At 38.4% G+C, this 25679-nt stretch overlaps 1 protein-coding gene across 1 annotated transcript in view; it reads right to left on the bottom strand.

The window, feature by feature from the left end:
* Positions 1-290: 290 nt before the first annotated feature.
* The window catches only part of LOC128704695 (uncharacterized), a 62779-nt gene continuing 37390 nt past the window's right edge, over positions 291-25679 (bottom strand). Inside the window, exons 4-5 of the mRNA XM_070080864.1 lie at positions 10966-11121; positions 291-495 (exon numbers count right to left, since the gene is read on the bottom strand). Coding sequence (XP_069936965.1) covers positions 306-495; positions 10966-11121 — 346 coding nt within the window. The 3' untranslated portion in view covers positions 291-305. The remainder of the gene's footprint in view (positions 496-10965; positions 11122-25679) is intronic.

Below are 25679 nucleotides of genomic sequence, written 5' to 3'. Positions count from 1 at the left end.
GTCTCACCAACAGTGCAGAATGTTTAGTTTCACTTCAATTTAGAATATTTAACAAAATTTACTTTCCTTACTCATATTCAAGGCTAATAACACTTCAGCCACAGCCAAGAATATTTAGAGACTTTCACTATTGATATTAAAGGTTAATACCACCTCAGCCAAGAATGTTTAGAGACATTCACTACTCATATTAAAGGTTACTATCGCTTCAGCCGAGAATGTTTAGAGACATTCACCACTCATATTAGAGAATAATAGACCTTATGACTGGCTATATCTTATTCTCTCTCTGTTCATAACTTATACTAGAACTCACCTTTAATTTTAAGCTGAGCTGCTGCTTTAAGGAGTCCAGGAAGATCACTGGATTTAACGAGAGTTTCTCCTTTGTACATATAGTTGATCAAACCTCGAAGTTCTTGAATGGTAATATCCCGGAGAACGATAACTGGATTTGCATGCATCACCGTTTTGAACATTTCCTCAAAACTCTCACTGTGGGATTGAAAATAGATATGACAACACTCGACTACCTAAAATAGAATAAAAAAGTACATAATCACTAGAAAGAATACAGAGTGGACCCCAAGCAAATATTATACAGGAGAGCCCCGCACATAGAGCTCCTCTTTTCAGTATCCCATGTTTTTGTTGGCTTTCAATTGAGCTATAATAATAATAATAATAATAATAATAATAATAATAATAATAATAATAATAATAATAATAATAATAATAATAATAATAATAATAAAATAATTTATTTTGACATGATGCATGGTTGTACAAAGGAATATAATAGTTGGGTGTACATGCCAAAAGCCCCTTTGTATGCACAGCATTTCAGGCAAACTTAAAATTAACTTAAAATTAATAAGGCAATAACAGTTCATACTGTTCATCATGTTTTCTGCTTTTACCAAGTTTCCACCGTTTTCAACAACAGTTGCACAAGGCGACACGAAAATGTTTATTTCCATGCAAAGCTTACAATGTGTGCTTTATGTATTACAAAATATTAATTACAAAGAAAGCCACTAGCATGCCTAGGCATTTCGGGCAGACTAATCGAATTCTTACTGACTATGTTGACACAGGTTATGGAACAGTACATTTTAATGTTTATTATTGCATACTGATATAAAAATTAGGTAATGTACTGTATATTTATTTTATATTTTTATCTGTTTTTTATGCTTAGCTCTATTGAGCACTTAACCCTTTGACTGTCGCAACCCCCAATCCTGAGGAGTCTCCTGGTGTCGCAAAATTTAAAAAAAAAAAAATTATTTTTTCTTATGAAATGATAGAGAATCTTTTCCAAATTGTAATGACACCAAAAAAAAACGAAATTTGATGGAAAACTGACGTAATTATGCTCTTGCGAAGTTAGCGACCTCGGCACTGTTTACAAATTGGTGATTTCGCCCACTTTGAGCCCTATTTTCGGCTAATTCCAATGTTCCAGTCGCCCAAATTCATAGCTATTTCTTTAGAACTCTATTTTTTTTATCGATTGAGTACAAGAAACTGCCCATTTACCAATTTCAACTACCTAATAATGTGGTCAGAAATTTGCAATTTGGCCAATTTCACGGAAATTAATAAATATGACAATTTCAAAATAAGGTCCAGAATGAACAATGCAGACATTCCTAGCTCTAAAATAACATTTTCTTTGCTCATCAGTCATGTCTCCAGGCCCCTCTGATATTACTCTTGCTTTCTATTTTGAATTTTTATTCAAACAAAAAATAGAAGACTTACTATTATGCAGACTACTGCAATACTGTAATAATTGTATAAATAACATCAACCCATTCATGACTGCATATTAGCATGGCTAGTTGGACATTTATTGGACAATGGCATCATTTGTTTACTTTTGAACATTGGCAAAAATCAAACATTTCCCCTATTTTGAGCTCCATTTCTAGGTTCTTTTTATAGTAAAATCCATCAAAATCACCTCTATTTCTATATTATGTTTTCCATTCTATCAAATGAGACCAAGAAAAAGAGAATACAACCATAAATACTATACGAAAATAGACCACAAAGTCGGCATTTTAATTAAAAAAAAAACGGTCGGAGTTTTTTTTTTCTCTGTGAGGGAAAAGTTCAACAGATAGGAGTAGCAATATAGTAACAATAGTTTCATTGCCGGCTACTAGTTAAGGTAGGGTAAGTCACGCTCCCGTTTTTCCCGCCTTTTCTCCCCCCCCCACCCCTAAAGTGATAGTTTGATTGCCGGCTGCTTGTTAACATAGGGTCAGTCTAGCTCCCGCTATCCCTTCCCCTCCCTCTTCCCCCCCCCCCCCGAAAGGTGACGTGTGGGGCTCTGGTCAAACAGTAAATCACTCGACTCCCAGCTCCCAACACTACTGTAAGTACATGCCTGCCTTGTATTCTAGTGGATTTATTGGTTAAAGGCTTCACTTTTGACCAATAATAAACTTAGTCCTTTCAGTCTTGCTCTAGGTTGACTGTTGTAATAATCACCACGTCTTTTGAGTAATGTACACTGCCATGGAGAGTGATTATTTAAGCAGTGGATAACCTGTATCTTTTCAGCTTGGATGACAGTGAGGGTCACCTGTCAATCAACGAGCAGAACAGGAGAAGGACTAACGTCCTGGAGACGTCCCCATTTTGTATTGAACTACCTGTGCACCTGTATGAAATTGCAGGACGTAACCCCACATCATTGCAGCGGTAAAGAACCTGCTTTCCTGTCATCGGGATAATAATCACGGCGATTCTCTGTGAAGAACTAGCCAGTGGTGGTCACCAACACCTGCGACCCCCTCCCCATCATCAGCAACGGCTACGATTTAAACAACACAGTGTCACCAACACCAGACACCCCTATTAGCGTTGAATTCAGTTATTTATATTTTTCATTTTTCATTTTCTTTAATGCAGGATTAATATTTCATATTTAAGTGTTTTATATTTTATATTTTCTATATAATAAAGTGTTTATGTTTGTCTGTTATTATTTCTTTTTCTATTCACTAATTTTCCTGAGGAGGAGCCAGCCTGGGTAATACTGTCTGAAGTTGTTACAGGGCTGAGTAAGCCTTCACAAGTGGCGACCTTGCCAGGATCAACTCTACTGAATCAAGATTCAACTCCATCTTGAATCTACCATTGGAACTTCAACGCTGCATACCACAGACGGTTACCACCAGCCATGAGTAATCATTCTCTATGGTAGGACTACAGTACAGGTATTTAAAAGATTTGGCGATTGTTATAGTCTCAATTTATTGTAAGTCAAGTCAGGCAGGATATAATATTTAATTCTGCCACCTAATTTCATGTAAGCTTGAAACACTTTGGAGGATTAGACTCTAGGGACCCGAGATTTTCCAGTGACAATTTGTTTCATTGAGCTCTTTATTATATCAAGGGAACTGTCATAGGATACTCTTGATTTGTTGGCGAGAAGATTGGATGGTCAAGTGACCCCATTCTACTTACTGTTTGCTCGGAGCCGGCATAGAACCCTTCGTTTTCATTAAATACATATTGTTTAATTGAAGCAGGGATCGAGCCCTCTGGTTTATTTACAGTTTGAGTGGAGCAGGAATTGAACCCTCCATTTTCTTTAATACCCGCTTCATTTCCCCTGATAGTTTAAGTTGTTCTTGCAAGCATGGAGGAATACCAGTTTTGGATGAACGCTGGAAGTAAGTTAGGAATAACAGGGAAAAATTTAGAATCTTTCATTAGTGCTAAGATCCAGGAAAGACTTGAAAGAGAGAGAATTGAGAGAGAAGAAAGACAGAAAGGGAAAGAGAAGAAGAAAAGGAGAGAGAGAGAATAGAAAGAGAAGAGAAAAAGGAGAGAGAGAGAGAATTGAGAGAGAAATCCGAGAAAGACAGTTAGAAAGAGAGCGAGAAGACCAAAAAGAGCGTGATAGACTTGATCGTGAGGAGAGAGCAAGAGTACGTGAGGAACAAGCTAAGATACGTGAGGAACAGGTTAAATTAAGGGAACTTGAGGAAAGAGCAAAGGATAGAGAAGTTGAGGAAAAAGCTAGAGAACGTGAAGAAAAAGCTAGAGAACTTGAGTTAATAGAGAGAAAAGGATCGCGAGCTCGAAAAATCTCGCCTTGAATTAGAGAATAAAAAGTTAACTTTTACACAACAACAATTAGAGGAAGGAGTAATGGAACAACGTGCAGTCAGTGCACATATTCCAACACCTAATTTACCTCCCTTCACAGAGGGGGAAGACATAACTTCATACATTATCAGGTTTGAAAATACCGCTACCCTCTGTGAATGGGCTGTTGACACCTGGGCTACCAGGTTAGGAATGTTATTTTCTGGTACAGCTTTGAATATCTATGCAACTTTGTCACAGGATATCATATGTAATTATAACCTACTAAAGAAGGCAATCCTTAAAAGCATATCAAAAAACCACTAATTCTTACAGGAAAGATTTCAGGTATGCCACCTTACAGCCTGGCCAGAACTTTCAACAGTTACAGGTAACACTCTTTCGTTTGTTCGACTTTTGGATAGATAGTTCAGGAATTGATCACAGTTATGAATCTCTTAGAGACTTCATGGTTGCTGACCAGTTCCTGACAGCTCTTCCCCATCAGATACGAACATTCATCAGAGAACGTAACCTGATTAAAGCTGAGGAAGTTGCTGAGGCTGCTGACCTGTATGCTGAGGCTCACAATTCCTATAAAGACCTAAAGGGATCGAACCATAAGGGTAAGGGTTCATCAGACCTTAAGAAATCAAAGCCTCTAGTGGAAAGTAAAATGAGTTCTTTTATTCCTGTTTGTCATTTGTGTGGTGTTAAGGGACATAAACGTCCAGATTGTCCTTCTAAGTAGGTCCAAAAAGTTGGAAGATGTTTTAAAGACTGTAATGACCAAGCACCCTTCTGTTCAGGAACAGTTAATGGACTTAATGTATCTACCATTTTACGAGACACTGGATGCACATGTATAGTCATTTCTGATAAGCTGTTCCCTAACCTTAAAGAAACTCATTCCTCTGCTATACTTTCAGACTACTTGGGCCGTACGGACACTTTTCCTACCATCCGTTGTCACATTAGGTCTAAATGGTTCACAGGTTGGTCTGAAGCCGTACTAGCTCCCATCACTTCTTGCTCCGTACTAATAGGTAATGTAAAAGGTGCCATTCTTCCTTCTGAGGTTGACCTTTCATCACCAAAGATGGATATAAGTGTTTCAGATCCTCTTCCTGTGGAGTCAGAGAAGCCCCTTGAAAGTTCAGATGAGACAATGTCTCGTGAGATTCATGTGGGATTAAAAACCAGTGATGCTACTCTCGAAAGCGAGGTAGTAGGATCACCGGTTCACTTGTTAGATGAAAGTGAAGATATCACCTCCGATACCATAAATGTCTTGACTAGGGCTCAGACCAAAGCCCAGGCTTCTCCTACTGTCCATCCTTTGATTTTCCCTGACTTTAAGCCTTTAGATATATCGAAGGACTCCTTTGTCAAGTTACAACGTAATTGCCCTTCTCTTCAGAATTGCCATAATGCCGCTAAACAAAATCAAGTTATCCAAAGGAAAAACTTTTCATATAAATTTGAATATATAAAAGGTATCATTTAGAGAGAATGGATCACAGTAGAATGACATGGAAAGCATATAAATCTATAGGGGAAGGAAGGCGGGGTAGGGGTCGTCCTCGAAAGGGTTGGAGAGAGGGGGTAAAGGAGGTTTTGTGGGTAAGGGGCTTGGACTTCCAGCAAGCGTGCGTGAGCGTGTTAGATAGGAGTGAATGGAGACGAATGGTACTTGGGACCTGACGATCTGTTGGAGTGTGAGCAGGGTAATATTTAGTGAAGGGATTCAGGGAAACCGGTTATTTTCATATAGTCGGACTTGAGTCCTGGAAATGGGAAGTACAATGCCTGCACTTTAAAGGAGGGGTTTGGGATATTGGCAGTTTGGAGGGATATATTGTGTATCTTTATATGTTTATGCTTCTAGACTGTTGTATTCTGAGCACCTCTGCAAAAACAGTGATAATGTGCGAGTGTGGTGAAAGTGTTGAATGATGATGAAAGTATTTTCTTTTTGGGGATTTTCTTTCTTTTTTGGGTCACCCTGCCTCGGTGGGAGACGGCCGACTTGTTGAAAAAAAAAAAAAAAAAAAAAAAATCTTGTACAAGTCAGTATTCAAATTAAATTCAGATGAGATAGACTATTCCATCTTAGTTGTTCCAAGTCAATGCAGAGAGACTGTTCTTAAAATGGCTCATGACCTGCCAGTGGCCGGACATTTCTCGCATCGTAAAACCTTAAATAAAATTAGGGAAACCTATTGTTGGCCAAAAATGTCCTCAGATGTCACTACCTATTGTAGATCATGTAAAGATAGCCAACTGTCATCCTCCCGAGGTACCAGGCGAGTACCTATGGTCAAAATGCCTATCTTTACGGTACCGTTTGAAAGAGTAGCTATTGACATCGTTGGTCCTTTATCTCCACTTTCATCTGGGGGACATAGATATATATTAACATTAGTTGATTATGCTTAAATTATGGACATAAATTCGTTAGAAAACATTCAGCGTAGGATGACTAAATTAATACATAGCATCAGAAATCTTCCTTATGAAGAAAGATTGAAGACTCTTAAGTTACATTCACTTGTTAGACGAAGAATGAGGGGAGACCTGATCGAAGTGTATAAGTGGAAGATAGGTATTAATAAAGGGGATATTAATAAGGTCTTGAGGATGTCTCTCCAAGAGAGAACCCGCAGTAATGGATTTAAATTAGATAAGTTTAGATTTAGAAAGGACATAGGAAAGTATTGGTTTGGAAATAGGCTAGTTGATGAGTGGAACAGTCTACCTAGTTGGGTTACTGAGGCTGGGACCTTGGGTAGTTTCAAATTTAGGTTGGATAAGTACATGAGTGGGAGGGGTTGGATTTGAGTGGGACTTTCACATCAGAGCTTATTTCTTGGGTGGCATTGAAAATTGGGTTGGGCAAATGTTTTGTTAGTGGGATGAATTGTAAAGGACCTGCCTAGCATGGGCCAGCAGGCCTCCTGCAGTGTTCCTCCTTTCTTATGTTTTTATGTTGTTATGTTCTTAGAGTTTCCCTGAAGCCATACCCTTAAAGACCATAACTACTACAGAGGTGGCTGAAGCCCTTTTGTCCATCTTCTCCAGAGTGGGCATCCCTATAGAAATTTTGTCTGACCGTGGGACACAATTCACATCTGACTTAATGCAACATCTATACCAACTTCTGGGAGTGAAGCCTCTCTTCACTACACCCTATCATCCCAGCTGTAATGGGAGGATTGAGCGCCAGCATTCAATTCTCAAGTCCATTTTAAGGAAACTTTGCTCCCTTAAACCTAAGGAGTGGCATCGTTACCTACCCTGTGCTTTGTTTGCCATGAGGGAAGTTCCCAGTGACTCTTTGGGGTTTTCACCTTTTGAACTTCTCTATGATAGACAGGCCAGAGGCCCATTGTCCATCCTTCATGACTTATGGACTAATGAGGAGGTAAATGCTGAGGTTCAGTCTTCTTACCAGTTTCTCCTTGACCTTAGATCCAAACTTTAGGAGACCTCTGACAGTTTCGAAAAACCTAAGCTTGTCAATGGACCAGTACAAAACCTATTTTGATTCCAAAAGTCAGAGGAGAAGTTTTAAAGTAGGAGATGAAGTTCTTGTACTTTTGCCTATCAAGTAAAATAAATTATTAGTAGCATGGAAAGGTCCATATAAAGTATTAAAAATTTGTGGGAAGTTGACTACCTCATAGAAGTCAAGGGGAAACCTAAGCTTTATCATATCAACATCCTTAAGAAATATTACCGAAGAAATTCGGTTAACTGCCTTAACAACTTTGACTTAGTTTTTCCACACGAACTTGATAAGACAACTGAAGAATGTAAAGTGTGCGTAATTGATACCTCTAACTTAGACTATGATGAAGAACTACATGACTTGGTGACTCTTGACCACTCGGATGCAACCAACATTAATATTAATGAATCTTTGGATGACCATAAGAGACATGAACTACTTCAATGTGTGAGTAACTTTTCAGATGTCTTTACTGATATTCCAGGTGTTACCTCCACGGTAGTCCATAAGATTGACTTGGTGACGGACAATCCTATCAAACTAAAATTATACCCAGTTCCAGTTCACCTTAGGGATGCATTTGACCGAGAGGTAGACAAATTATTAAAACTAAAGATCATTGAACCTTCAGTATCTTCATATTGTTCACCAGTAGTCATGGTTAAGAAGGAGGATAATTCATATAGACTTGCTATTGACTTCAGAGGCCTTAATGCTATAACTCGGTGGGATGCTGAGCCTATGCCTTTAATAGATAGCGATCTACACAAATTTTATGACTCTTCCTTCTTTTCAGAGATTGATATTGCGCAGGCATATCATCAAGTAATGTTAGATCCTTCTTCTAAGCAGTACACCGCTTTTCCTACACACCAAGGACTGATGCAATATAGAACTATGCCCTTCGGTTTGGTAACTGCCTGTGCTACCTACGTGAGACTGATGAGAAAGGTCTTGGGTAATATGCCAAATGTTTCAGTTTATTTTGATAACATTTACGTAATGACATCTACATGGGGCGAACATATCCAAACATTAACATCAGTTTTGCGTAGGTTACGCTCACATGGCCTCACTGCCAAGCCGAAGAAATGCTTCCTAGGGTATAACAAGATTAAATATCTTGGACTGATACTTTCTAATAACTCTCTGCAGCCTCTCCCCAGTAAGATCAAAGCTTTATTAGAATTTAAATTCCCCAAAACCAAGAAGCTCATGCGAAGCTTTCTTGGTTCTGTAAACTTTTATGCACGGTTTATCCCGAACCTTACTGATCTTACAGGCATCTTATCAAAAAGGAATGTTTAGCCCTTGTGTGGGGTATCTCCAAACTTAAATTTTATTTGCTGGGAAAAGAATTCATTTTAGAAACGGACCACAAACCTTTGATATACCTAGAAACTTTTAAGGGAACCAACAGTCGCCTCTTGAGGTGGACATTGGCACTCCAGGCTTTTAAGTTCCATATTGTGTATATCAATGGTTCATTCAATTATTTCTCTGACTGGTTAAGTCGTGACAGTAAGTAGAAGATTTGTTGCCTTAAGCGACTTCCACATGTTAGAACTTTCTCCTCGCCTATTCTTCTTATACTCCTTGACTATAAGTCTTGGTATGGGGGAGTGTGAGGGAAAAGTTCAATAGATAGGAGTAGCAATATAGTAACAATAGTTTCATTGCCGGCTACTAGTTAAGGTAGGGTAAGTCACGCTCCCGTTTTTCCCGCCTTTTCTCCCCCCCCACCCCTAAAGTGATAGTTTGATTGCCGGCTGCTTGTTAACGTAGGGTCAGTCTAGCTCCCGCTATCCCTTCCCCTCCCTCTTCCACCTCCCCCCCCGAAAGGTGACGTGTGGGGCTCTGGTCAAACAGTAAATCACTCGACTCGCAGCTCCCAACACTACTGTAAGTACATGCCTGCCTTGTATTCTAGTGGATTTATTGGTTAAAAGCTTCACTTTTGACCAATAATAAACTTAGTCCTTTCAGTCTTGCTCTAGGTTGACTGTTGTAATAATCACCAAGTCTTTTGAGTAATGTACACTGCCATGGAGAGTGATTATTTAATTAGTGGGTAACCTGTCTATCTTTTCAGCTTGGATGACAGTGAGGGTCACCTGTCAATCAACGAGCAGAACAGAAGGACTAACGTCCTGGAGACGTCCCCATTTTGTATTTAACTACCTGTGCACCTGTATGAAATTGCAGGACGTAACCCCACATTATTGCAGCGGTAAAGAACCTGCTTTCCTGTCATCGGGATAATAATCACGGCGATTCTCTGTGAAGAACTAGCCAGTGGTGGTCACCAACACCTGCGACCCCCCCCCCTCCATCATCAGCAACGGCTACAATTTAAACAACACAGTGTCACCAACACCAGACACCCCTATTAGCGTTGAATTCAGTTATCATTTATATTTTTCATTTTTCATTTTCTTTAATGTAGGATTAATATTTCATATTTAAGTGTTTTATATTTTATATTTTCTATATAATAAAGTGTTTATGTTTGTCTGTTATTATTTCTTTTTCTATTCACTAATTTTCCTGAGGAGCCAGCCTGGGTAATACTGTCTGAAGTTGTTACAGGGCTGAGTAAGCCTTCATTCTCATTATGCACTGCGTGCTCCAGGATTTTTTTTTACATGGTGCACACTAACCACACAGACCCATTCTCTCACATATGGGCCTACCAGCTTTCTCCTGCTTGATTTGAAGCCACCAGAATTTATGAGTATATATACGTCAAACACTGTACCTCGTAAGACGTATATATACGGCCGCGACAGTCAAAGGGTTAATATATGATAGCATACACACTTCATCAGGCATTTTATATGCATTCGATAATGGAAAAAAAAACACTTCCACCAGCTGGTGATTTCTGCTAATCACAGTTTTGGAAACATAAGAGCCATACAAACAGGGCCCTCCTGTACCTTGTTGCAGAATGATATACCGTATTTCGCGGCTTATAAGACTTTTTTTAGTTTCCATGGCTCAGCAATAGACTTAACTGGGAGAGCTACAGCCCACCCCCACACCCCAAACTTATAGCCCCCATCACCTTTAGTGTATAGGATGCAGGCTGGTTTTTGGAGACATTTTATGGAAAAAAAAACGTGTCTAATAAGCCATGAAATATGGTAAATGTATTATTATAGACACAAACTGATGACTAAGACACACGCACACTTGGATATCTCTATTGCCAACCTCTTATTTGTATAAGAGCTAATGCTCAATTTACAGGAACTGATGAAAAATCTTTGATAGTAACCTGAAATAAATTATTTGTAACTAAAACCTTAAAAACTATGGAGTAAATTTCAAAAGCGTACCTGCATGTAGCCAGGATGAGTCTATGAGCTTGGACAAATTGACCATCAGCTACAAGAGTACAGTCAGTCAGTTGATTGTGGCGCAACAAGCGCTCACATACAGATAAGAATCTCGACTCAGAATTGCTTGCCCGAAGATGCAAACGATTCAGCTTCCTGGTAGCAAAATTATTGAAATTAAAATCTCCAAACAAATAATAATTTTACAGAATATTTAACAGGGGTTACTGTATATTACTGTATTTTCCAGCATATAGGTGCACAAGTATATAAGACATACAAGACAATGTTTCCAAGCAGTTGTAACGTAACATTAGTCAACTGCTAAAGCATAACCCAAAGCCTATCCTTGACCCTGACCTTAGATAAGATAAGGCCATGATACAATGTTTGTACAAAGGTGAATGACATTTATGTGTGCATGTAGAAGCCCCTTAATATGCAGAGCATTTTAGGCAAACTTAAGATTAGCTTAAGATTACAACTTCTCCTCACTTAGCGACGTACTTGTTTACCGACAACTCAGATTTACGACGGGCTCTCTGACATGCATGCATACCTAAATAAAGTATATGAGAGCTGATTTTCTCTATTCTGTTTATTACAATACAGAGTACACTACTAAACAAACATTTAAAAATATGTTATCAATGGTGCAATATCAAAGATGGTTGACACAAACCCACTACCATTATAGTATGCTCCTCACTTAGTGACTTATTTGTTTACCGACATGGTATTAGGAACAGAACTCCGTCGTTAAGAGAGGAGAGGCTGTAATAAGGCAATGATAAATTTAGTGGTTGTATATATACAGTCTCTTAGGTGATTATAAATATAAATTTACGATTTACAATGAATACAAGAGAAATGAATATCAGATTATCCCCTCCATGGGGAAGTGGAACAGAATTCTTCCTCCATAAGCCATTTGTGTCATAAGAGGCAATTAAAATGCCAAGAGAAAGGAGCTAGTAACCCCTTCTCATATATACTGTACATAACTAAATTTATAATGAGAAATTTCATTTTTCTTTTTGGGCCACCCCGCCTCAGTAGGATATGGCCAGTGTGTTGAAGAAAAAGAATATAGCTTTTATTCAACATGGTAGGCTGGTAAACAGCAACCACCCAACTTCAACAAACTATGATCAATTTCTTTAGTATTAAGTAGTCTGTAAGCCATTAAATTAAGTCTGCCCATAATGCCTAGGCATGATAGCGGCTCTCTTTGTACTGCAACTCATTATTGTAATTTCATAACCTCAATCTAATCTTGCAAAGAAATAAAATTTGTTTGTTGTTTGTTTGTTCGTTTGAAGTACTACCGTCCTACCAGTTGAGTTTTAAATGGAAACCTGTACAGTAGAACCTCGGTTGTGAAACGGACTAGTTGTTGAGCAAATCGGTTCGCAAACCGATTCGTTCGATCTGGTTTTCATACATGGTTTTTGTTGTCGACCAGCAACGCAGGGATCATGTTATCGCCAGAGTCCACAGAGTGGGTCTCAGTCAGTATAGTGACTAATGCGTGTGCCGGAAACATCTCTTGAGCTCTTGCTGTGCATCTTGTGAAGGTAATGAAACCAAAAGTACGAAATTTGATGGAAATTATACTACTGCAAACTTAGCGGTCTCAGAGACATTTACACACCGGCGATTTCACCCACTTTGAGCCCTATTTTGGGCCAATTTCATTGTTCCAGTCGACCAAACTCACTGTTATTTCACTAGAAATCCTTTTATTCTACCGAGTACAAAAAACTGCCCATTTACCTATTTCAATTACCTAATAGTGATCTGAAATTACTAATTTGGCCAATTTCACACAAAATTCAAGAAAGGCCAATTTCAAAATAGGTTCCAGCATAAACAGTGCAGACATTCTTGGCACTAAAATAACATTTTATCTGTTCATTAGTCAGGTCTCTAGGCCCCTCTTACATTACGCTTTCTTTTCATTTTGAATTTTTATTCACACAAAAAATAAAAGATTTACTGTTCTTCTTTCATAATTATCCAGTATTCTGAATATCAGCACATTTGTGAATGTATATTAAACCCACCGGTTGCCATTTATTGGATGTGTGACATGATTTGTTCCCTTTTGAACAATGGCAAAAACTGAACAATTCCGCTATTTTGAACTCAATTTCAAGCTAATTTTAGTCTTTAAACCATTGAAAATAGTCTATTTCATTAATATATCTTCCATTCTATTAAATGAGACCAAGAAAACAAGAATACAACCATAAATACCATAAGAAAATACACCGCAAAGTCAATGTTTTAAGCAAAATTCACGGTCGCATTATGAACATTCTCATTATGCACTAGAAAAAAAAAAAAAAGACACTGACCCTGCAGACCCATTCTCTCCCATGTAGGCCTACCAGCTTTTGCAGTAAAATTTTATAAAATGTTTATGTAGTAGTTAGTACATTATTATTAATAAATTATAGTGTCATTTTTGGTCTGGAACAAATTAATTCTATTTACATTATTCTTTATGGGAAAAACTGGTTTGGTTGTCGATCATTTTGGTTTTCGAACCAACACAGAACGAATTAAGTTCGACAATCGAGGTTCCACTGTAACTGTTTTACATGATGGTAGGATTGCTGGCGTCTTTTTTTTTCCGTCCCACAAACACACGGTAACAGGTATATTTGCTACTTTTCCTTACACTTAGGTCACACTACACATACATGTACACATACATGTACACATTCATGTATGCAAAACAACCACTGTGAAAGAACAGAGAAATTCCAAGTGCTTTCGTGACTACTCACATTATCAAGGAACAATGAAAGTAATGCATCAAAGGAAGGCATATAAAGGGTCTAGACCACACCTCACTATCACATCCCACAACAAAGCAACACCTGATGCACGACTCATAAGAAAGGGAACACTGCAGCAGGACCGCTGGCCCAACTAGACAGGTCCTTCACACAACCCACCAACAAACTATTCTACCCAAGAATTAAGAAATTTAAAATTTATTGTTTGTCCAATGTATTATTAAATTCTTCCCAAATTCTATTAATTATAAATGGATCTAATTTATATAAACCAAAGGAAATATTAATATTATTGTCAAAACTGCTTTTTATGAAACAAGATTCAATTATATTCCTGTCAACCATAGACTTCCTTTGATACAACTTTCTCAACTTTTTGAAAATCATTTGGATGGTTAAAATCTCTCACATGAATAAATAGAGCATTAGAATCTTGTCCAGTTCTAATGCTATATTTAAGTTGTTTTCATCTTAGTTCGAGACTTACCAGTTTGACCGTAATAAACTTTATCGCAAATTTTACAAGGAATCTTATAGACACATCAGTCAGCATTTTGGGGGGAATTCTTTAAAGTTTTTTTTTTACTGTATCAAGATTTTTAAATACAACTTTGATATTAAAAGTCTTAAGAAGAGAAGGCATATCAACCAAGTTTTCATGGTAAGGGAGAACCAACATATTTTTAGTTGAATAAGGCTGGTTGTCCCTTTTTGGATTGTAAAAAGTATTTCTAGCAATTTTAAAAGATTTATCAATTACGTTTCTTGGGTATTTCAAATCATTACCTATTTCATAAATTTTGGATATTTCCTCATCTATGAACTCTGGACTACGAATACGTACAGCTCTCAAAAACATTGATGAGAAAACAGACAGTTTAACTATCTTGATGTGAAGAATAATAGTGGACATAGGAACAGTTATTTGTAGGTTTTCTGTAAATTAATTCATTATTACCCTTAATAATTAAAACATCCAGAAAAGGCAATGAGTTATTTTCTTCAAACTCAACAGTAAAGTTTATAGAAAGGGCTAAGCTATTTAATTTGCCAAGGAAATGGTGTATATCTACATTCTTGGGCATAAGACACAAAATATCATAAACATATCTGAACCATTTAGCTCTATTAGGGAGGATTGTGTTAAGCAACCTTGTTTCAAAAAATTCCATGTATAGGTTACTAAGAACAGGTGAAAGAGGATTTCCCATTGCCATACCAAACTTCTGAGTGTAAAACTTATTATTAAATACAAATTTTGCATCAACAATGCAAAGTTTAATAAATTTAATTATAGTAGGAACTGGCAATGGTAAATCATAATTAACGAGTTCTTCAGATAAGAAACTTAATAAATCATCAACAGGAACTTTCGTAAACAAGGAAGTAACATCAAACCTAACCATGTTAAAATCATTTAAGTTAGTCAAGGATCTTAATTTTTCAACCAAATCTATTTTGTTTTCAACATTAAAGTTAGAAATTTTGCCAACAATAGGGCTCAAAATGTCAACAAGCCATTTGGATAATTTATATGAAACTGATCCTATTTAGCTAATAATTGGTCTGACTTGATTCCCTGGTTTGTGTGTTTTTATTAGTCCATACATGTAAGGTAAAGATGGATAAGTGGAAGTAAATTGTTTGATTAATTCATCTTCGCCTTTCAGTAGAAGTTTTATTGTTTTATTGAAATTGGTGTTAACAGTTTCTAGGGGATTTTTTCTAAGTTTAGAATAGGTTTCAGTATCATCTAAGAGATTATTAATTTTTTCTTGGTAATCATTTTCTTTCATAAATCACTATTGCATTTATTTTGTCTGCTTTAGTAAGGCGCAAATTTTTATTGTTATTAAGTGCATCATAAGATTTGAAGATTTGAAGCAATGCAAGCAACCATATGACCTGTCTTTGTAATACTCATTTGTGCTTTATAGTTATCTGTTTACAATAATGTCTTATCACTGATTTCATCATTGCTTAGTTAATCTTAAGTTAATTTTAAGCCAGCCCGTAATGCTATGCATATAAGTGACTTTGGCATGCTGCTTTTACCTGTATTTTTTTGTACCTCTGTATGTATGCAAAAATTTCTAAATAATAAAAATAAATAAATAAATAAATAAATCTTTGAGGGCAATTGGGAATGTTTTGTTTTAACAGTTATATACCATTCCTTTACTAATATTAATTTCATCAGTGGATAAATCAGAAAATTTTTCAAAGTTTGAAAAGGCTTTTGTAATTTCAACATTATTAAGTTTTTTTGAAGTTGCAAAACTTAGGCCAAAACCTAGTTGACGATTTATTAAGTTTCTTATCTGAAGAACTTGTTAATTATGATTTACCATTGCCAGTTCCTACTATCATTAAACTTATTAAACTTTGCATTGTTGATGCAAAATTTGTATTTAATGATAAGTTTTACACTCAGAAGTTTGGTATGGCAATGTGAAATCCTCTTTCACCTGTTCTTAGTAACCTATACATGGAATTTTTTGAAACAAGGCTGCTTAACACAATCCTCCCTAATAGAGCTAAATGGTTCAGATATGTTGATGATATTTTGTGTCTTATGCCCAAAAATGTAGATATACACCATTTCCTAGGAAAATTAAATAGCTTAGCCCATTCTATAAACTTTACTGTTGAGTTTGAAGAAAATAACTCATTACCTTTTCTAGATGTTTTAATTATTAAGGGTAATAATGAATTAATTTACAGAAAACTTACAAATAACTGTTCCTATGTCCACTATTATTCTTCATATCAAGATAGTTAAACTGTCTGTTTTCTCATCAATGTTTTTGAGAGCTTTACGTATTCGTAGTCCAGAGTTCATAGATGAGGAAATATCCAAAATTTATGAAATAGGTAATGATTTGAAATATCCAAGAAACGTAATTGATAAATCTTTTAAAATTGCTAGAAATACTTTTTACAATCCAAAAAGGGACAACCAGCCTTATTCAACTAAAAATATGTTGGTTCTCCCTTACCATGAAAACTTGGTTGATATGCCTTCTCTTCTTAAAACTTTTAATATCAAAGTTGTATTTAAAAATCTTGATACAGTAAAAAAAAACTTTTGATAAAGAATTCCCCCCAAAATGCCGACGGATGTGTCTAAGATTCCTTGTAAAATTTGCGATAAAGTTTATTACGGTCAAACTGGTAAAAGTCTCGAACTAAGATTAAAACATAAATATAGCATTAGAACTGGACAAGATTCTAATGCTCTATTTATTCCTGTGAGAGATTTTAACCATCCAACTGATTTTCAAAAAGTTGAGAAAGTTGTATCAAGCAAGTCCACGGTCAACAGGAATATAATTGAATCTTGTTTCATAAAAAGTAGTTTTGACAATAATATTAATATTTCCTTTGGGTTATATAAATTAGATCCATTTATAATTAATAAAATTTGGGAAGAATTTAATAATACATTGGACAAACAATAAATTTTAAAATTCTTAATTCTTGGGTACAACAGTGTGTTGGTGGGTTGTGTGAAGGACCTGTCTAGTTGGGCCAGCGGGCCTGCTGCAGTGTTCCCTTTCTTATGAGTCGTGCGTCAGGTGTTGCTTTGTTGTGGGATGTGACAGTGAGGTGTGTCTAGACCCTTTATATGCCTTCCTTTGATGCATTACTTTCATTGTTCCTTGATAATGCGAGTAGTCACGAAAGCGCTTGGAATTTTTGTTCTTTCAAAGTGGTTGTTTTGCATATTCCGAAATCACCTGTTTACTCTGATTTTATTGCACATTCATGTATACACACATCTGAGTTTTCTTTGGTTTTTCATAATAGTCCTTGTTCTTATTATTTTCCTTTCGTATCCATGAGGACGTGGAATAAGAATTTCCTCTGTAAGCCATGCGTGTTGTAAGATATAATTAACATGCCGGGAGCAAGGGGCTAGTAACCCCTTCTCCTGTATAAATTATTAAATTTAAAAAGAGAAACTTTTGTTTCACTTTTTGGGCCACCCTGCCTTGGTGGGATACGGCCGGTTTGTTGAAAGAAAAGATATATAGTATATAGCTTTTATCGAGTTTAACCCTTAAACTGTCCACACGAAGATATACGTTCACGTGCAGCAGGCTCTGAATGAAGAAAGTTTTATTTTTCATTCCTTCAAATTTGGTGCAATAGGCCTGAGTCGCATAGACATGAAAGAATGGGTCTGTGCACTCAGTGTGCGCACTATGAAAAAAATCTGGGAGCACTTAGTACCTTGTGGGAGCACCAGTTCAACTGAGCGCCAGCTAGAGCAAATATCATGGCAAACACAAAGGATTCACTGTTGTCATGTCATATTAACACTCACATTTTAAGAGGAAAGTAAAAATAGGTTAGATGGACCTGACTAGCTTGTGCTACTAGGTGAGATGTTGTGCTCCTTCTTTCAGTGGATGTGACCTGACGAGGTGGGTCATTGATCTAAGCCGGGGGGTGACATGGACCTGCTTTGCATGGGCCAGTAGGCCTGCTGCAGTGTTTCTTCTTTCTTATGTTCTTATGTATTCGGCTGGCTGGCTTTGGCTGTCTCTGTCTGTATTTGTCTATATCTTTGTCTGTATCACTGTATTTATATCTCTGTCTCTCACATGTACTCAAATACAATTATACATAATGTAAATTACATACGATAACTCAAAAATTCTAGGCCAAGTGTTATACAGTATCTGTAGATTTTTTTTTTTTTTTCCAACAAGTCGGCCGTCTCCCACCGAGGCAGGGTGACCCAAAAAGAGAAAATCCCCAAAAACAAAATACTTTCATCATCATCATTCAACACTTTCACCACACTCACACATTATCACTGTTTTTGCAGAGGTGCTCAGAATACAACAGTTTAGAAGCATATACGTATAAAGATACACAACATATCCCTCCAAACTGCCAATATCCCAAACCCCTCCTTTAAAGTGCAGGCATTGTACTTCCCATTTCCAGGACTCAAGTCCAACTATATGAAAATAACCGGTTCCCTGAATCCCTTCACTAAATATTACCCTGCTCGCACTCCAACAGATCGTCAGGTCCCAAGTACCATTCGTCTCCATTCACTCCTATCTAACACGCTCACGCGCGCTTGCTGGAAGTCCAAGCCCCTTGCCCACAAAACCTCCTTTACCCCCTCTCTCCAACCCTTTCGAGGACGACCCCTACCTCGCCTTCCTTCCCCTATAGATTTATATGCTTTCCATGTCATTCTACTTTGATCCATTCTCTCTAAATGACCAAACCACCTCAACAACCCCTCTTCTGCCTTCTGACTAATACTTTTATTAACTCCACACCTTTCCTAATTTCCACACTCCGAATTTTCTGCATAATATTTACACCACACATTGCCCTTAGACAGGACATCACTGCCTCCAACCGTCTCCTCGCTGCTGCATTTACCACCCAAGCTTCACACCCATATAAGAGTGTTGGTACTACTATACTTTCATACATTCCCTTCTTTGCCTCCATAGATAATGTTTTTTGACTCCACATATACCTCAACGCACCACTCGCCTTTTTCCCCCTCATCAATTCTACGATTAACCTCATCCTTCATAAATCCATCTGCCGACACGTCAACTCCCAAGTACGGTGGTCCCTCGTTTTTCGTAATTAATCCGTTCCTGGAGCCGTTACTATAAACGAAATTTACGATTTACGAATCAATTTTCCCCATAAGAAATAATGTAAATACAATTAATCCGTTCCTGACACCCAGAAGTATTAAAACAAAAAAAATATTAACATGAAATATACATGTAGTACATAAACAATACAATGGGAAATAATGAATGAAACATTAACAGCATAACACTTACCTTTATTGGAGATTCTTCTTAATGTATGGGAGACTGGAGGAGGAGAGAGAGTGGATTGTTTATAGTTTGGAAGGGGAATCCCCTTCCATCAACACCTCAGGTACCGTTTGCTTTTCTGGGGTTGCTTCTCTTCTCTGTTTCTTAATGCCACTAGGACCACCTTGAGAGTCACTGGAGTCCTGTCTCACAAAATAACTGTGGAGAGAGCTCTGTTTCTGGCGTCTCTTTAACACTTCCCTAAAATGGCCCAAGACTGTCACTGTACATGTTGCCAACATGGCTTGCAACAACCTTGTTAGGGTTATGTTTCTCCATAAAGCTTTCCATCTTACCCCACATAGTAAAAATCTCTTTAATTTCTGTAGAAGGCAACTTCTTCCATCTCTCTTCCTCCTCCTCTGCAGCAAGATTCTGAGCTGCGATGTGTTGCTCTTCCTGCTGAAGCTCTTGCAGCTCCTCAGTGGTGGGCTCTTCATTGTGGTCTTCCACCAATTCTTCCACATCCTCCAAACTCACATCAAACCCCATGGAACTCCCCAGTGCCACAGTTGATTTTACAACAGACATAGGCTCATTAGGGTCAGTCCCAAATCCTTCAAAATCCCTCTTGTCGACAATCTGGCCACAATTTTCTCCAGGCAGAGTTCAAAGTCCTGGTAGTCACTCCCTCCCAAGCCATACCTATAAGGGTTATGCAGTGGAGGATGCTGAAGTGTTCTCTCCAAAATTCCCTTAGGGTCAAGTGAGTGTCTGTGGTCACAGTCAAGTACCTGTGAAACATTGCTTTTGTGTAGAGTTTTGTAAAGCCTGCAATAACCTGCTGGTCCATGGGTTGGAGGAGAGGAGTGGTATTCGGGGGCAAGAACTTTACTGTGATGAACCCAAACTCCTCGAAAATTAGGTCATCCAAGTTTGGAGGATGAGCAGGTGCATTGTCCATTACCAGCAGGCCCTCGAGATCCAATTTCTTTTCCAGGGGATACTCCTTCACACTAGGGCCAAACACTTCATTGAACCACTCGACGAAAATTTCCCTCGTGACCCATGCCTTACTATTAGACTTCCAAAACACACACAATTTACTCTTCATAACATTGTTTTTCCTGAACACTGGGATTTTCAGAATGGTACACTAGTAATGGCTTCACTTTGAAATTCCCACTAGCATTAGCACAGAACATTAGCATCAGCCTGTCTTTCATAGGCTTGTGTCCTGGCATTGCCTTTTCCTCTTGTGTAATGAAGGTCCTCTTTGGTATTTTCTTCCAAAAGAGGCCTGTTTCGTCACAACTGAAGACTTGTTCAGGTTTCAGTCCTTCAGCCTCTATGTACTCCTGGAATTCATGCACATATTTTTCAGCCGTCTTGTGGTCCGAACTGGCAGCCTCACCATGCCTTACCACACTGTATGCCAGTACGGTTCTTAAATCTCTCAAACCAGCCTTTGCTGGCCTTAAATTCACTCACTTCACCACTAGTTGCAGGCAATTTCTTTACCAAATCTTCGTGCAACTGCCTAGCCTTTTCACAAATAATTGAAGTCATCAGAGTATCTCCTGCTAATTGTTTCTCATTTATCCACACCAATAATAACTTCTCAACCTCTTCCAGTACTGGTGATCTCATTTTTGTCAGCATAGTTACTCCCTTGGCAACAACAGCATCCTTTATTTCCCTTTTCTTGGCCACTATGGAACATAAGGTTGTGTAGGGTTTCTTATACATCCTGGACAGTTCGGCCACACTTGTACCACTTTCATATTGTTCAATGATGGTTTTCTTAAATTCAATCGTATTTCTCACCTTCTTTACCACAGGCTTGGCACTAGGAGCTTTCTTTGGAGCCATGGTAGCTTATTTAGTACATGCAAGCACTAAAATAAATGGAATATCATGAAATATTTCGCTGGAGCACGTGAGGGGACCTTCGCTCACTGGTAAACAATGCCAGACTGGCTGCCGCCCCGGCTCACGCCGTGGGTACGTATCCCGGACGAACTACAACTCACGAGTCAACCTATGAAAAGCGAGTCCATGTTTATACGAAAATACCCCTATGATTCGCAAAATTTACGACTGCCGGGAATTACGAAAAGCAGGAAACTACTGTATCTGAAAACATTCACTTCTTCCATACTCCTCCTCCCCAATTTAATATCCAATTTTTCTTTATCTAAATCATTTGATACCCTCATCACCTTACTCTTTTCTATGTTCACTTTCAACTTTCTACCTTTACACACATTCCCAAACTCATCCACTAACCTTCGCAATTTTTCTTTGCAATCTCCCATAAGCACAGTATCATCAGAAAAAAGTAACCATGTCAATTCCCATTTTGAATTTGATTCCCCATAATTTAATCCCACCCCTCTCCCGAACACCCAAGCATTTACTTCTTTTACAACCCCATCTATAAATATATTAAACAACCATGGTGACATTACACATCCCTGTCTAAGACCTACTTTTACTGGGAAGTAGTCTCCCTCTCTTCTACACACCCTAACCTCAGCCTCACTATCCTCATAAAACTCTTTACAGCATTTAGTAACTTACCACCTATTCCATATACGTACTTGCAACATCTGCCACATTGTTCCTCTATCCACTCTACCATATGCCTTTTCTAAATCCATAAATGCAATAAAAACTTCCCTACCTTTATCTAAATACTGTTCACATATATGCTTCAAGGTAAACATTGGATCTACACATCCCCTACCCACTCTGAAACCTCCTTGCTCATCCACAATCCTACATTCTGTCTTACCTCTAATTCTTTCAATTATAACCCTACCGTACACTTTTCCTGGTATACTCAGTAAACTTATTCCTCTATAATTTTTACAATCTCTCTTGTCCCCTTTCCCTTTATATAAAGGGACTATACATGCTCTCTGCCAATCCCTAGGTACCTTCCCCTCTTTCATACATTTATTAAATAAAAGTACCAACCACTCCAACACTATATCCCTCCCTGCTTTTAACATTTCTGTCATGTTCCCATCAGTTCCAGCTGCTTCACCCCCTTTCATTCTACGTAATGCCTCACATACCTCCCCCACTCTTACATTCTGCTCTTCTTCACTCCTAAAAGATGGTATACCTCCCTGGCCAGTGCATGAAATTACCGCCTCCCTTTCTTCCTTAACATTTAAAAGTTCCTCAAAATATTCTCGCCATCTACCTAATACCTCCCTCTCCCCATCTACTAACTCCCCTACTCTGTTTTTAACTGACAAAACCATACTTTCCCTAGGCTTTCTTAACTTGTTTAACTCACTCCACAATTTTTTCTTATTTTCATTAAAATTTCTTGACAGTGCCTCTCCCACTCTTTCATCTGCTCTCCTTTTGCACTCTCTCACCACTCTCTTTACCTTTCTTTTACTCTCCATATACTCTGCTCTTCTTATAACACTTCTGCTTTGTAAAAGCCTCTCATAAGCTAACTTTTTCTCTTTTATCACACCCTTTACTTAATCATTCCACCAATCACTCCTCTTTCCTCCTGCCCCCACCCTCCTATAACCACAAACTTCTGCCCCACATTCTAATACTGCATTTTTAAAACTATTCCAACCCTCTTCAACCCCCCCCCCCCCACTACTCATCTTTGCACTAGCCCACCTTTCTGCCAATAGTTGCTTATATCTCACCCGAACTTCCTCCTCCCTTAGTTTATACACTTTCACCTCCCTCTTACTTGTTGTTGCCACCTTCCTCTTTCCCCATCTACCTCTTACTCTAACTGTAGCTACAACTAAATAATGATCCGATATATCAGTTGCCCCTCTATAAACTTGTATATCCTGGAGCCTACCCATCAACCTTTTATCCACCAATACATAATCTAACAAACTACTTTCATTACGTGCTATATCATACCTTGTATATTTATTTATCCTCTTTTTCATAAAATATGTATTACCTATTACCAAATCTCTTTCTACACATAGCTCAATTTACCCCTGGCACCCCAAATTTACCTACTACTCCCTCCATAACATTTTTACCCACTTCAGCATTGAAATCCCCAACCACCATTACTCTCACACTTGATTCAAAACTCCCCATGCATTCACTCAACACTTCCCAAAATCTCTCTCTCTCTCCTCTACACTTCTCTCTTCTCCAGGTGCATACACGCTTACTATAACCCCCTTTTCACATCCAATCTTTATTTTACTCCACATAATCCTTGAATTAATACATTTATAGTCCCTCTTTTCCTGCCATAGCTTATCCTTCAACATTATTGCTACTCCTTCTTTAGCTCTATTTGAAACCCCTGACCTAATCCCATTTATTCCTCTCAATTGAAACTCTCCCACCTCCTTCAGCTTTGTTTCACTTAAAGCCAGGACATCCAGCTTCTTCTCATTCATAACATCCACAATCATCTCTTTCTTATCATTTGCACAACATCCACGCACATTCAGACTTCCCACTTTGACAATTTTCTTCTTCTTATTCTTTTCAGTAATCTTTACAGGAAAAGGGGTTACTAGCCCATTGTTCCAGTCATTTTAGTTGACTTTTACAACACGCATGGCTTACGAAGGAAAGATTCTTATTCCACTTCCCCATGGATATAAAAGGAAAAGTAATAAGACCAAGAACTATTAAGATAAAATCAAAGAAAACTCAGACGAGTGTGTATAAATAAACGTGTACATATATGTGTAGTGTGACCTAAGTAAGTAGAAGTAGCAAGACATACCTGTAATCTTGCATATTTATGAGACAGACAAAAGACACCAGCAATTGTACCATCATGTAAAACAACTACAGGCTTTCGTTTTACACTCACTTGGCAGGACGGTAGTACCTCCCTGGGTGGTTGCTGTACCAACCTACTACTACCTATCTGTTTACCAGGAGTTTACCTGGAGAGAGTTCCGGGGGTCAACGCCCCCACGGCCCGGTCTGTGACCAGGCCTCCTGGTGGATCAGAGCCTGATCAACCAGGCTGTTACTGCTGGCTGCACACAAACCAACGTACGAGCCACAGCCCGGCTGGTCAGGAACCGACTTTAGGTGCTTGTCCAGTGCCAGCTTGAAGACTGCCAGGGGTCTGTTGGTAATCCCCCTTATGTATGCTGGGAGGCAGATGAACAGTCTCGGGCCCCTGACACTTATTGTATGGTCTCTTAACGTGCTAGTGACACCCCTGCTTTTCATTGGGGGGATGTTGCATCGTCTGCCAAGTCTTTTGCTTTCGTAGCGAGTGATTTTCGTGTGCAAGTTCGGTACTAGTCCCTCTAGGATTTTCCAGGTTTATATAATCATGTATCTCTCCCGCCTGCATTCCAGGGAATACAGGTTCAGGAACCTCAAGCGCTCCCAGTAATTGAGGTGTTTTATCTCCGTTATGCGCGCCGTGAAGGTTCTCTGTACATTTTCTAGGTCAGCAATTTCACCTGCCTTGAAAGGTGCTGTTAGTGTGCAGCAATATTCCAGCCTAGATAGAATAAGTGACCTGAAGAGTGTCATCATGGGCTTGGCATCCCTAGTTTTGAAGGTTCTCATTATCCATCCTGCCATTTTTCTAGCAGATGCGATTGATAAAACGTTATGGTCCTTGAAGGTGAGATCCTCCGACATGATCACTCCCAGGTCTTTGACGCTGGTGTTTCGCTCTATTTTGTGGCCAGAATTTGTTTTGTACTCTGATGAAGATTTAATTTCCTCGTGTTTACCATATCTGAGCAATTGAAATTTCTCATGGTTGAACTTCATATTGTTTTCTGCAGCCCATTGAAAGATTTGGTTGATGTCCGCCTGGAACCTTGCAGTGTCTGCAATGGAAGACACTGTCATGCAGATTCGGGTGTCATCTGCAAAGGAAGACATGGTGCTGTGGCTGACATCCTTGTCTATGTCAGATATGAGGATGAGGAACAAGATGGGAGCGAGTACTGTGCCTTGTGGAACAGAGCTTTTCACCGTAGCTGCCTCGGACTTTACTCTGTTGACTACTACTCTCTGTGTTCTGTTAGTGAGGAAATTATAGATCCATCAACCGACTTTTCCTGTTATTCCTTTAGCGCGAATTTTGTGCGCTATT

The sequence above is a fragment of the Cherax quadricarinatus genome, unplaced genomic scaffold, assembly GCF_038502225.1.
Source record: "Cherax quadricarinatus isolate ZL_2023a unplaced genomic scaffold, ASM3850222v1 Contig1138, whole genome shotgun sequence".
NCBI lineage: Eukaryota > Metazoa > Arthropoda > Malacostraca > Decapoda > Parastacidae > Cherax > Cherax quadricarinatus.
The sequence above is the reverse complement of the archived record's forward strand: the minus strand, read 5'-3'. Positions and strand labels throughout refer to the sequence as shown.